The sequence below is a fragment of the Enoplosus armatus genome, chromosome 1, assembly GCF_043641665.1.
Source record: "Enoplosus armatus isolate fEnoArm2 chromosome 1, fEnoArm2.hap1, whole genome shotgun sequence".
In the NCBI taxonomy this organism is placed as follows: Eukaryota; Metazoa; Chordata; class Actinopteri; order Centrarchiformes; family Enoplosidae; genus Enoplosus; species Enoplosus armatus.
Genome location: NC_092180.1, coordinates 25,773,227 through 25,787,286, shown reverse-complemented (window position 1 = coordinate 25,787,286; position 14,060 = coordinate 25,773,227). Strand labels below are relative to the sequence as shown.

The window sequence follows — 14,060 nt, the reverse complement described above, 5'->3', positions numbered from 1 at the left end:
TTCTACTGGTTTAAGTCTCATAAATCACTAACAATTAAAATAACTGTTAACCCGAGAATTACAACAACAAAGAAATTGAGTTGTTGAATGCACAAGATTATATTTCCCTTACTTCACCTGTTAGAACTGTGCCATTATGTACGAGCACAATTCACACGATCAGCTGCAAATTATATCATAAGACACTGTGATTTACTTGGAATTAAAACATTATCATTGCTGTGTATTTTTACAGCAAAAGTTGATCTAACATCACAGAGAAACACATGAAAATGGCTCAGAGGCTCTGCAGTAGAAACAATGTGGCCCCACCTGCAGACAGACCGTCCTCCATGTTTTTATCTGCTGATAAAAACCTACATGAAGAGCTGAACAACAGTCTGAACATAAAGCACTGTATTTCTACACAACAGTCAGCATTTGGACGAGTCAGATAGATAATGAATCATAGCTTGACTATAAATACATCCCCACTTGTCAGAATGATACATGAAGATATGTGCCTAATAAGATGTCAAACAAAACATTTGTAAATGATCTTTAAGCAACATTTGACCATTAAGCAACATTTGACCATTTGTAATTCAAATAATATAATTCAAATTTTGTCGAGTATTAAGATATTCAGACATTAATGATTGCTTTGTGAAAAGTAATATCCTATATTTTTTGGACAAAAAGTTTCATTTAGATATATCTTTAACTGAAGTTAGGACTCATTAGCAGTGGCGATACATTTGACTTATTACAAGTCACTCATTACCAGTTTGAATTCAGTAACTGAATTCAAATTTGTATTTATATTAATTTGGAGACTCCATAAAACTTCATGGTAAAAGTATTGAGAATCTCCAGAGTGTAATGAGCGATATATATTGAATTAGCCTCTACTGTTTTGACAAGTTTAAATAAATGACAATATCTACAGTGTTAATCTGGTCAAGCTAACACATGAATAAACATCTTTCATATTGTGTTGTGTGTGAGATGCAGCTATCAAAAACGTACATCTCACTGCATTTTCACAGTAAAGCAAAAAAGAGTGGGACACGATAATGAAGCAGACGCACAGAGCATACCTGTAGGCCTACTACATTTAACGGCTGTTCAGGGCCCCACACCCACATGCCCTAAACAAACCCTTAAAAACAAACACCACAGCCATCCAACGAAGCTACATTTCCAACCAAGCAGACAGATGAATTGTTATTACACACCACACATTATCTGTAGTAAAGGTAGTGGATGGCTGTCTGATGTTATTAAAAAGATGTAAAGATGATATAATTACAGTGATTGAATATAACTAAGCACATTTACTCAAGTAGCCTATTGTATTTAAGTACAATTTTGAGGTACTTGTAGGCTACTTTTCTTGAGTATTTCCATTGTATGCTATTTTAACTCCACAACATTTTTGAGGAAAATAATGTACTTTTTACACCACTACATTTATATTTTAATACAAAATATAAATCACTAAATAAATTATGATATAGGCCTATCATTATAGGTTAAGCTACCCAGCAGTAAATATAATTAGCCCCACCTGCTGCCAAGAAGACCATAAAACACTCATGGTTCTCCCCTGAGCCTCCATCAGTGAAAGAATGGTTGAATCTTTTTAGGGATGTTGCTCTTGCAGAAAGATCATTTGCTGCCACATTTTCTTGCACAGATATAATGTTATGATATAATATTTTGATAGAATGTAAGAAGACCTACACAAATATTATCTATTGTCTATTTTTATTTTCTTTTTGCAAGGCAATGGCGATATCTATATAGTTTGAGTTAAACACTGTTTATATGTGCAAGAATCCCTTCTGTGGTACCTCTGTACAAAGGTTTTCATGTGACAAATTCAATAAAAAGTCGATCACAAAATAACCCAACATTAAAGTGATGTACACATGAATGCATCACTATATTGTTTTTATTATAATCCAGTAATATATGTATCAGTCTGAAATGGGACATTCTGCATAATGAATATTTTTACTTTTCATACTTTTATATTTGATGCTACTTATGACTATTACTTAAGAAAATGTTTGACTTTTACAATGTAGTATTGCTACTTTTACTTAAGTAAAAGACCTGAATACTTCGTGAGTTCAGTTCACTGTGTGATATGCAGTAACTATATACATACATATATATATACACTTTTTTTTTTTTATCAATTAATGATTTTCTAAGACATAAACTGTAGTTCGTGTGGCGGCAGAACAGCAGTCATGCAGCGTATCAGCAGCCTGGAGGCAGCAGAGGACGCACGGAGCATCTAACTTTCCGGAAACTGAGACACGAGGCGAGGAAAACATTTTCCACCGGCTCTTTCTCTTTGTCCACCCACCTCCCTGCTAGAGCAACATCCACAGCAACACCATGGCGACTGTTGTCGATACAAAACTATACGACATTCTCGGAGTGTCTCCATCCGCAACTGAAAATGAGTTAAAGAAGGTAATTACACAAGAAATCCTGAAAACACCATGACATTACATTACGTTTCTGTTTTGAGTTTGAAAATGTTAAAATTGCTACAGTCAGGAAATGCGTTGCTATGCGCAGCTAGCTAATGTTAGCTGTGAGTTTGGCTAGCAAGCTAACTGGCCTGGATGTTCATGTGACGATGCGGCTGTAACGTTAATGATTATGGGTTCCGTGAAATCCGGTGATTTTTCAGTTTTTAAGCTACAGCCTGCCTTGAATTGTTGTATTGTCTTAAACGGTGAACGTGGGCAACATAACGTTTACCAAACGCGAAGTTGAGTTAACTTAGGTAGCCTGTGACGTTACGAATCAAGCTATTGACCTCACGTTAGCTTTAGCTCAGGTGTTTGTCGTGTAACTTACATTAGCTAGCCAAGCCTGTCGAAGGTTGTGGACAGAGGTAGTTTGTGTTTCTCAAAGGCTGGAAACGTCGAACCGCTAGCTAAGTTAGCTGACAGGCACACATGTAGTGTGTGTTGGATCACTGTTTCAGTCCGACAGTACAGTACAGTGACGTTAACGTTTTAACGTTTGTCAAAAGAAAAAGTCATCTTTTACTGGCATCATTGCAGTGGGCCCTGAATTTTTTTTCACCTCCAGATTAGTAGAGCCAGTTTACAACACACAACGTTAAACATTAAGTTGAAATCTCAACGTTAAATCCAGACACAGCTAGCGTCAGCTAACTAGCTGACTACACATAACGTTAGCGTGTCATTTTAACCATCTCTTTGTGAGCTAACCTAGTTATGACTAATGGCTTCACGTTTTTAGTGTCCAGTATTTAGTCAACTCTATTTCCAGGCACTCTCGTTAACTTTATTAGAAGGGGTGGGAAACGCTTGTCACATTCGCTAACGTAACTGATCAGAACAATATCGCAACGCCATCTGTGGCTAGTGCTAGCAAGATATGCTAATTAGCATACGTGCGATTACCCAAACGTTAGCGATAAAATTTTGAACTGCCATTTTTCGACATAATAGTAATTGCGGCTTTAGTGTAATTAAAAGCACTGAGTAACTCTGTCGACCGCGCAAGGAAACTGATAGACAGTAAACAATTGAACATAAACTTCACGTTATGCAAACGCTATCGCAGTTACAGGTGGTGTGACATTTGTAACATCTGGTTTCTTCAGAGAGGCACGTGTTATTACCTGAACAGTCAATAAGGTTTCTTCATATGTGTTTGAGTCATGCCGGTGTGAATTAACGTTAGCTAAGAAGGTTCCTTCATATGTGTTTGAGTCATGCCGCTGTGAATTAACGTTATCTAATACGGCTCCCTTGCTTGTGTACTCGTAGGCATACCGGAAACTGGCTAAAGAATACCACCCTGACAAGAACCCAAATGCCGGTGACAAGGTAAGATATGACGTATTATAAGAAGTATAATGAATTATATGAAGTAATATAACAAACCTCCCAAAAGCTCTACATGATATTGTCCTTAGCTTATGTCTAATTTTTTGAAATATTGGTGGAAACGTTAAGAATTAAGGGCCTTATCATTCCCCTTATGGCAGAGTTCCGTTTTCTCAGCAGGAGACCACATTGTTAGCAATGGGAAATGGTAACTTCAGTGAAGTAAGTCTGGAGGCATTATTTGTTAAAGGGAAAAATTGTACATTTTTATGAAAATAATGTGTGTACTACCCAGCTCATTCTTTCCAGTGTCATTGAGATTGACACAACTCGTGTTGAATTTCTGTTGAGATAATGTCAGAGGTGCTGATTCAACTGCAGTAATGTTTTAAATTGTTGAATTGCCATAGTTTTTTAGCTTTCAGATTGAACAGTGTAATGCAATTATTTCGTAATGCTTGAAACTTGAATCATTAATGAAATGGCTGGTTCAAATTAATATTAATTACAAATTGTGCTTGTACTGATGAACATTTGAGTTTTCAAATATCAAATTCTGTATAATTATTTTACAAATCTACTTGTCTTATTGGTTTCCAACTGCTGGACCTTTTGCAGGTTATATGTGATGTTGAATGACAGGGCATGTGATACGGTGTGGATCAGGCTGAGGTGAAAGATTACTGGAAATCTTACTAGGTCCTGAGCTGGCAAATGGATGCTGGCTTCTGTTCCCATATGAACCTTATGTGGGGAAAAATTGTTTACCCCTTCAATCCTCTTACAGAGGCTTCTGTAGTCCCCCCTCGCAGCATTGCTAGGAGTTGCTGTATTGTGTATGCCCTGTAATTCATTTCCCATAGATTTGCTGTGTGGTTCCACTGTTGAAATTGCATCTTGTTACATTTTTGTTGTTGTTTTCTGTCCCCCCAAAACTTAGTTCAAAGAAATCAGTTTTGCTTATGAGGTGCTGACCAACCCTGAAAAGAAGGAACTTTATGACCGCTATGGAGAACAGGGCTTGCGGGAAGGAGGTGGGGGTGGCCCAGGGATGGACGATATCTTCTCCCACATCTTTGGCGGGGGGCTCTTTGGATTCATGGGTGGCCAGGGGAGTCGCTCCAGGAATGGAGGTCGGAGGAGAGGAGAGGACATGGTCCATCCACTCAAGTAAGACCAAGCTTTTACACTCATATATAGGCTATATAGGCTTGATTTAAATGTTATAAATTCTTTCATATTTGGAATTTCGTTTTTTAATGTTCCTTGATGTTCAGCACCAGCCAATGTTGTACTCTTCTGTATGGTATCTAAATATCACACTTGTTCTACAGGGTGTCACTGGATGACCTTTACAATGGGAAAACAACTAAACTACAACTTAGCAAGAATGTACTGTGTAGCACTTGTAATGGGTAAGTTGACTACAACATGGTGCTAAAGTCAACACTGATGTCTGTTTGACTATTTGGTCTATTGCAGTGTTTGTGTTTTGTTAATCCTGTTATGTTAATAAGTTTCTAACAATAAATATCTCTGGGCGTGTATGTATGCAGGCAGGGAGGCAAGACGGGCGCTGTACAAAAATGTACAACATGTAGGGGGCGTGGCATGCGCATCATGATCAGACAGCTGGCCCCAGGGATGGTCCAGCAGATGCAGTCTGTGTGCACTGATTGTAATGGAGAAGGTAGGGGGAAAAGTGATCTAAACCGTGATCAAGCATTTCTTCTGTGTATTTCCGTGGCTTAACTTGCACAGATCCCTCACCTCGTTTTCTCTAACCCACTCCAGGTGAAGTTATCAGTGAGAAAGACCGCTGTAAAAAATGTGAGGGCAAGAAAGTTGTGAAGGAGGTGAAGATTCTGGAGGTACACGTGGATAAAGGCATGAAGCACGGCCAGAAAATTACCTTTGGGGGGGAGGCTGACCAGGCACCTGGCGTCGAGCCTGGGGATATAGTCCTTGTCCTGCAGGAAAAAGATAATGAGGTAGGTGGGCCTGTCCCCCAATACTGCAGCCATGCTCATCTTAACCTGCCCTCAATTTCAACTATGCGCGCTGTGTCATAGGGGAATCTTTTTTGTTTTTTAGGACACAGTTTTGCTTATATCATAGTGTTATGTGTCAGTTATAAATTATTTCCTGCCCATAGAAAGTTGACCGTAGTCCAAAGTCAACTTCCCTCACCTTGCCACCACTTCCTACTACTTCTTTCGAGGTTATATTGTTTTGTGGTCTTTCGCTACACTGTACCTGTGAACAGGTGCACATGTGCACAAACTGTACCATGTGCACAAGATATCTCTGGAAACATCCATTTGTGGTTATTGGTGCCTATAACATCAGACACAGGCAGCATATGGGTGACAACCTTGTACAAATGCTGTACAATAAGCTATATAGGTTTTGCTGTATTTGTTTTTTATACATCCACAAAATCCCAACAAAATGTCTGGAATATGTTTAAACTAATTAGACAGAAAAGCTGCTTCAAAGTAAAAGCCAAATTCAAACAGCTTACTGAGATCACAAACACCATAGTGGCTGTTCTTTTTCTTTAGCTTTGCTTTTCCCTTTGATGCATTGTGCTCAGGCTTGATGTATTTGATTTTTTTTTTCACCTCTCAATTCAGTTTAGGCAGTTAAACAAATGCGTGCAGGGGAAACCTTAATTAGTGGAGTCTCCTGCTTAACCACAATTGCTGAGTGTAATGTAGCCGTTTTGTATTTGCATATTTGTATACACGTTTGTATATTTTGTGTGACAGTGAAAAATAACTGTCAAAAGAGTTGTCAGTCAGGACGTCTCTTGATGAAAATAAAGTATTTTTTAGTACTTTTAACTGTATTCCACCCCTCCCTGGATGAATTGATAGTTTCTTTAGAACCCCCAGATTGCCTCATATATGATCAAAAATAGTTTGTTAAGCAACTTATTGTGTCCTATCACGTGCTTCACATTTGACACTTATGTTTGACCAGATAGGTTAGTTGATAGACCATTATGAAAGCCCTTTTTCTTTTTGCATAGAGGACTTTAACGTCCATATCGTAAGATTCGTTAAAGCTCTGCAGTAGAATTATAGTGACGGAGACAGCTTCATTACTAAAGCTAAGAAGCTCTTTGTGATAGGCTGAACATTTTTAGTTTAATGATTTGATGCTAAATTTAATTGATTTGTCTTTCATTGAATTTGAGTTGTTACTGAAGTGATGTTATTGGGATAAAATTGGCTCGGTGCTGCCTCATTAAACCGGGTGAGGCTCTTGAACCCAGTCTTGAGCCTCCCTCAGGCTATCTGAGGTACCACCAGATCCACCTAAAAACTGCAGCACATGCACTCGGTTGTTTATCTGGCTCCGTCGCTGTACTGTCACAGGACACTTTGGCACAACAAAGCTGGTTATCGCCAGATAAGAAACCTGTCTGATACCTAGCTCATAGGGCATCAGTCAGCCATCTCAAGGGGTGAAATATTTGTGCTTAGAAAGGGTATAACAGGGTATAAATCAAAATGAGCGATATACAATTTCTGTGACAGGGTTGCGGAGTTGAATGAGCAGTTTGTCTCAGCAGTCGGGTCCAGCTGGTGGTGCTTCGAACCTCTCGACTGTCTTGAGTGCTGAGAACCAGATTGTCTTGACAGTGCTGTGCTGTCAGAGCATGACATTGTACAAACTTAGGACATGGAATTACATGAGTGGATACCTCCTGTGATGAACAGTAAAATTTTCCCCGGGGGATCAATAAATTCAAATGTAACACCTTTGTTCTTGCTGTGGTTGTACCCGGCGCCCTCTCTTATATAAATGATTTGGAATGATGTTTTTGCTCTCATACAGTACAGAACACACTGCAAGTCAAAGGCTTTTTCACCTGTATGAAACCATTTTTTTGAAGGTTAGCTGAGTTTTATTGTAGATTAAGATGTGTCTGGATTGTCTTGCTAACCAGCACACCAAGCAAACTAGAGAGGCATGCCTTGATTTTTCCTTGATTCTTTAGTAAAATAATGACCTTAGCTGTAGCAATGCCCCTGGCTCTATCTCCCAAGAGGTATCAGGAGGAGGGGTCAGAATACGTTGGTGGATTGTTGGAGCAAAAAAGGTTACTACAGCACTACAGATAACATTGACAAGCGCTTCGGATGTTACTGATACGCCACTCCTAAGTCAGTTATGTGTAATTTGCTTCTCTGTGCATTCAGTAACTGAAGATAAGTTAATAAATGTTTTGGTTTGCAGTGCTTTATTTAAGTTGTTTGTGCTTGCAGTGCTGTATTTCACCAGCAGATGCTGTAGGTCTGTTGATTGTGTGAAGACTGTGGCCAGTCCTTTTAGTTCCTTTGGCCTATAAATAACAACAAATGTTGGGTTTTTTGTTTTGTTTTTTTTAGGTATTCACAGAAGACAAACCTCAAAGGTCATAAAAAGTTAATCAACCAATGTGTTTAACCGTTTCTGTCTCTGATTCCAGACATTCAGGCGAGATGGCAATGACCTGTTCATGAACCACAAGATTGGGCTGGTGGAGGCGCTGTGCGGCTTCCAGTTTATGCTGAAACACTTAGACGGAAGACAGATCGTTGTGAAGTACCCTGCTGGCAAAGTCATTGAACCAGGTTAACTCTTCATCTGTTTCTCTTCACTATTTTTAACATTTCAGCAATCACATTTACCAGGAACACACTGTATGATAATGAAGGAAAGGCTCAGATGGCGTAGTTGCAGGACAAAGGAATGTGTTACATTAACATGCCCTCACACCAGGCTGACGTTTGTGCTGTATTGCCTAAAAGTATGTGCAGAGAATGTTGTCTTTATGCATCACTACAAAGATGTCATGGGTGGCCGGGTTTTACTTGCACTTGTGGGAATATTTATTGACACTGGGCAGATTTTATAACGTATGAATGCAAATAAAATGATCACACACTGGGTTCCTGCTGAGAGCTGAACACAACAAGGAGGCACATTTAGAAGCTACTAAGCAGCTCCCGTGATGCCGGACTTGGACTGCCTGAGACAAGGACACAGCAACAGTTCTCGGAAGTTTCTGTCTTTTAACATCCTGCGTCTTTTCCAGGCTCCGTCCGCGTGGTGCGAGGAGAGGGCATGCCACAGTACAGAAACCCCTTTGAGAAGGGAGATCTGTATGTAAAGTTTGATGTCCAGTTCCCCGACAACAACTGGATCAGCCCTGAGAAACTTGTGGTATGACATGTTACTCCTTTTAATTATTAACTCTGGTATTGTTTGGCTCATTACAGGGAAGATGCACAGCTATTGGGTTGAGTTAATGCTTCATACTCTACTAGTGTTGACGGTGACTCAGCAGCCTCAACAGCAATAAAACCCTTAACACAAATTTAGGGTCAAGATTTTAGGCTCCTCTGTTGGGTTTCTTTGCAGATTTGTATGTGGGAGAATATACAGTGAGCTAGTCATTATCACCAAATACCATCAAAATCACCATTAACACCAAAATTGCAGCTTCTCAAATGTGAATATTTTCTGCCTTTCTTGGTCACCTGTGACAGGAAACAGAATATATTTGGGTTCTGGACTGTTCGTAGCACAAAATAAGACGGTGGGAATGTGTGATGAGCTTTTGTTTTAGCTATTTGCTGAAATTCTTTAGACTAGATGATTAATCAAAATAGTTGAAACGATTCTCATCGTTGTCAGAGATCAGGCCCGCCACCTCTGTGTCGTCAAAAACGTAATGATGGAATAGGAGCTGAACCTGGCCACACAGTCGTGTGTGTGTGTGTGTGTGTAAGGAGTACACAAGGGGACTGAGGACACAACCCTGGGGGATCCTGTGCTCAGGGTGAGGGAATTGGAGGTGTGTCCACCCACCCTGACGCCTGGCAGTCAGGAAGTCCAAGATCACACACAGGGTCCCAGTTATTAGTCCCAGTTAAATGGGCTTACTAGCAAGTCTGGTGGGGGGACTATGGTATTGAAAGCTGATCAGCAGTCTCATATAGCCCCCCTGTCAAGATGAGAGAGAGTGGTTTGCAGAATCTGGGAGACTTCATCATCTGTGGATCTGTTTAGCCCGTATGCAAACGTACGAGGGATGAAGGCACAGATGTAGTTCCTTGATCAGCTTCTCGAAGCATTTCTTGACCCCTGAGGTGGGGGCCACTGGTCAGTAGTCATTCATGCAGGCTAGAGAAGCATTCCTATGCACAGGGACTATAGTGATAAGTTGAATGTTGTGGTGAACACTGGAGCTAGCTGATTAGCACAGGACTTAAGCACTCGCCCAGATATGCCATCTGGGCCCGCAGCTCATGTTGTGCTGAGTCACAGTGTGTTTGCTCATGCCCGGCGTTTGAAGTCACTCCAGCCGCACTAGCCAGCGTGCTAACAATGTTATTATTAGCCGGCGGGCTAGCGGTGTTGTTGCCAGAACAAATGAGTTCAGATCATCAGCTAGGTAAGCATTTGCACTCACAGTTGAGGGGGGGCTGCTGTGCCCCTGCCATAGGCGTCTGTTGTTGCAATGCTCCATCTGCGACTCCTCTTTGTTCCTGTACTTTTTCTTAGCGTCCTTCACCGACCGTGTGAGTCTGTAGGCCCCAGCCTTGTACTCATCCATGTTTCTGGATACTGGATCTGTCATTCTGTGGCTTTTGATTAGGAAAGGACATTGTGTGTTACAATGTAGATGTTCCCCTCAGTGTTTTTAATGAGAAGGCTGAGGCCTCCACCAATACGAATTTGCAGCTAAATTTATACCAGTAATTCTGTCCATAAATGGGCGACTTACTGAGCACTTAACATTTCTTATTCTCCCTGAAGAAGTTGCACTCGGGAATAGAGTTGATTTTAGTTCCTGAATAAGGGCTTAATTCCGTCTGTAGCGCTGCTCTACTACTACAACTCTTGGCCTCACAACTGGTTGACACTGCTGCGTGGTGAGAAAACACGATGAGGCGATCTGTTAAAGCTGCATTATGATGAATGTGTTCCATGTGTAGGAGCTGGAGGACATGCTGCCCTCACGGTCAGAGCCGCCCATCATCACTGGAGACACGGAGGAGGTCGACCTGCAGGATTATGACGTCAGCCAGAGCTCGACATCGGGTAGCCGCAGAGAGGCCTACAACGACAGCTCCGACGAAGAGGGTGGCCACCACGGGCCAGGGGTACAGTGTGCCCACCAGTAGTCTCGTACCCTCACACATGTGACTCCGCGTTCTACTTGGGGAGAAAATGTATGAGCTGCAGAGTAAACAGGGAGGTAGGTCAGACTATAAAGGCTCAGTAGTTCCTCAGACACAGATCAAGTAGACATATTGAATCATGGCACCCGGAATTGTTGATTTATGTTATTGGCTTGTGTGCTGGGATTATTTTGATCTTTGTCTGAGGAACTCGCACTGGGGCAGCCAAAGACTTGTTACGCTGCACCTGAAACAGATTTAGACACTTTAAACAGCAACTTCAGGTAGAAGTCATTATGTATTTAAGATTTATCAAAACAAATGGTTGCCCCAGTAAATACCATGCCATGTAGGACTATGATCTGGTGTTCAGGGTGGACCCGTCGCCCCTCTACTCCTCTGTCTCCCCTGTCAAAGTCCATTCTCCCCCGCTAATGGGAACTCCAGATCAGCCGAAGAAAGGAATGTTTCTTGTTTGCAGAGTGTGTGACTTGCATTTTGTTTTCATATAATTAATTTAAGAACTAACCAATGTGCATACACAGACAAAGCAGCTGAGCAATGTGACGTGCAGATCCTCGGGCTCATGTATTCATGGATTCATTCTCTCAGCGCCATATGTAGGACTTGTTTCTGATTTTTACAGCTTTATTTTCATTGTAGATTTTTACCCGTTTCCTTTCTTTATATTTTAATTCAAACAGAAAATTGGTTATTGTGTATATCATTGAACTGGTTGTTGGTAAGCTTCTTCAGCTGCTGTATTCAAAGCTGTGTGATTTTTAAAAAAGAAAAATGACAAGTGAAATGACAAAAGTATAGTCTGTATCTGTGCTGAGACCATGTGCATGTAAAAAAGCTTTGGTTCCTGCACTAAGCAAACATCAAATAAAGCGGCACACTTCTTAACATGTCTATGAAGTTGTTGAATAAATTGTTGAACTATCAAAGTGTTGTGTGTGTGTGTGGTGCCTTGTGTTTGCCTTCATTCTCATTAATAATCTCACCAAATAAATGAAAATAAACCTAGAGGTTCTATCAAGCTGAGCAGATCGGCTTTGATGCTTCTGCAATCACCTGAACACAATAGGATGCATAGACTTGGGTTTGTGGTGTTGAAAGCCTCCAAACATTACCCAGAAGCCGTGTGTCGGTGACTAGAGCTAATCCACAGATCCTGTCAGCATTGTCTGCCAACTATTCTCAATAATAGCTGTTGACAGCAAGTGCCACCTGACCAAAATGCCTTGCTCATCTTAGATCTAGTCATCCTAAAAAGTCTCCATCATCACTCAGTCTGAGTAAATGGAAAGACACTAATGGCTTTTGTTGAAGTGGCAGATGATCACTACCCCATGATGACAAGTTTCTTCTTTACCTACATTTTGAGTAGTTTGGTTTTACAACAAATATTTTCTCACCTACCTCTGGTGGTCGTGCAGGTAGTTTGGTTTATTTGCCAAGGTAATTTGGGGGTAATGGACCCTTTCGTATTTATCCTCCTAAGCTAACCATGTGGCTGTATGCTAGAGAATACTTGCTATGTTTACAGTGGTAGGTGTTATTGGATTGTCTCAGCCTGTTTGATTCTTATTAACGCACCACCTCCATCAAAATACGGCTGTTGTATTTTTCCAAAAGGCTGATGCGATGAGTGCATTACTTCTCTCAGACTTAAATAAATAAAAGACTTAATATATAACTGAACCAACAATTTGTGAAATAGTGGATAAATACAAAAGGGTTAGTTTCTATGTAGGTGTACTGTGTTTATTTACAGCAGCTAGATAGTTCATTCAGAACACTTTGACATTGTTGTTGCTCTAGCTGACAGATGCTAACTGGCTAATTCTTGTAGCAGTTGTTGAGCTTGGCTAGTTTAAGAGGCAGGGGACGTGTGATTGGCTGAAAGGTAAGAGGATGGTAACTACTACCACTGTCATGAAAAGTCACATTGTGAAATAAGAAGTTGCATGAAATACAAGTGTATTTACACAGGGGAAAACGAGTTTTGAAAAAGGGTATTTTGAAATAGAAATTAAGTGCTATAAAACTCTTATTATTAGGAGCTACTTTTAGCATTAGGATGTTTCTGAATATGGCCTCTAGATTTCTTCCCTTCATGGATGTATTTTAATTCCCCTTGTGTCCATTTATCTTTATTTTCATCTTTCTTTTTTAATCTTGTCGGTTATGTCATTGGGGTGTCGTTCAGCTGTAATATGAAGACATGGCCACAAGGAGGCAGTGCTGACTCCAAAGATCGGCTCGGCTTCCTCAGGAGAAGGTTTGCACTTTAGTTCCTCTAAACCTATTTATTGCTGCTCTGTTGCTGCCAGTACACTACTGTAACCGACTTATGCATTTATTTATTTATTTATTTATTTATATGAATGCCAATCTTGCAAGTTCGCACCATACTACCACATATTTACTATCACATATTTTCATTGGCAATGTATTGAAACGCTGGGCCTGGGAATCTTGTTTTGTCAGCTAACGTTAACACAATGCGTAAACCAAGATTAAATGATTAAGCGTTACGTCATTCCGTCAAGTGATTGTTCATAAACGCCTATTTTCTGCTGTATTAGCACCGGCGCCGTGGCTTAGTTGGTTAAAGCGCCTGTCTAGTAAACAGGAGATCCTGGGTTCGAATCCCAGCGGTGCCTTTTCTTGTACTATCGTATTTCTCCACTCTTCATTTACTTCCTGTTATTCGTTGTTCATCGCAGAGTGAATCTCTCTCATTTGTCCCTCTCAAACATGATTTGATCCGTGGGGTGGTTTATGAGAAAATGCAAACATTTCATGTGAAGCACCCAGCTGACCACACGGCAGGGAAACGGCCTCCTGAACCAAAAATCCGTCAGACTACAATGGAGGGTTTGGGTGAAGAAAATCATGAATCCACTTTATAGATGTACTCTTCATTTCAACAAGCAAACGCCGTTTATAGTGTAATCTATGCTTCAGGACGATGTCTACGGTTTCTATCCAACTGGTTGTGGCA

General features: G+C 40.6%; 1 protein-coding gene and 1 non-coding gene across 2 annotated transcripts; both read left to right on the top strand.

Moving 5' to 3' along the window:
- Positions 1–2,354: 2,354 nt before the first annotated feature.
- On the top strand, positions 2,355–11,997 carry dnaja2a (DnaJ heat shock protein family (Hsp40) member A2a). The gene is made up of 9 exons (XM_070905036.1): positions 2,355–2,469; positions 3,807–3,866; positions 4,807–5,036; positions 5,201–5,281; positions 5,423–5,556; positions 5,661–5,857; positions 8,347–8,491; positions 8,956–9,083; positions 10,862–11,997. The coding sequence occupies exons 1-9, from the start codon at positions 2,392–2,394 to the stop codon at positions 11,048–11,050; spliced, it is 1,242 nt and encodes a 413-aa protein (XP_070761137.1). The 5' UTR covers positions 2,355–2,391; the 3' UTR covers positions 11,051–11,997.
- A 1,648-nt stretch (positions 11,998–13,645) lies between these two features.
- Positions 13,646–13,719, top strand: trnat-agu (transfer RNA threonine (anticodon AGU)). Its single transcript has one exon. It is a non-coding gene; the product is annotated as a tRNA-Thr (tRNA).
- The last annotated feature ends 341 nt before the right edge of the window (positions 13,720–14,060 follow it).

What these genes read in the sequence shown, in the direction of transcription:
- dnaja2a (XM_070905036.1), top strand. Translation starts at nt 2,392, where the DNA reads ATGGCGACTGTTGTCGATACAAAACTATACGACATTCTCGGAGTGTCT. An exon ending in CTGAAAATGAGTTAAAGAAG is followed by an intron (nt 2,470 to 3,806) that starts GTAATTACACAA and finishes GTGTACTCGTAG; the next exon opens with GCATACCGGAAACTGGCTAA. An exon ending in TCAGCCCTGAGAAACTTGTG is followed by an intron (nt 9,084 to 10,861) that starts GTATGACATGTT and finishes TTCCATGTGTAG; the next exon opens with GAGCTGGAGGACATGCTGCC.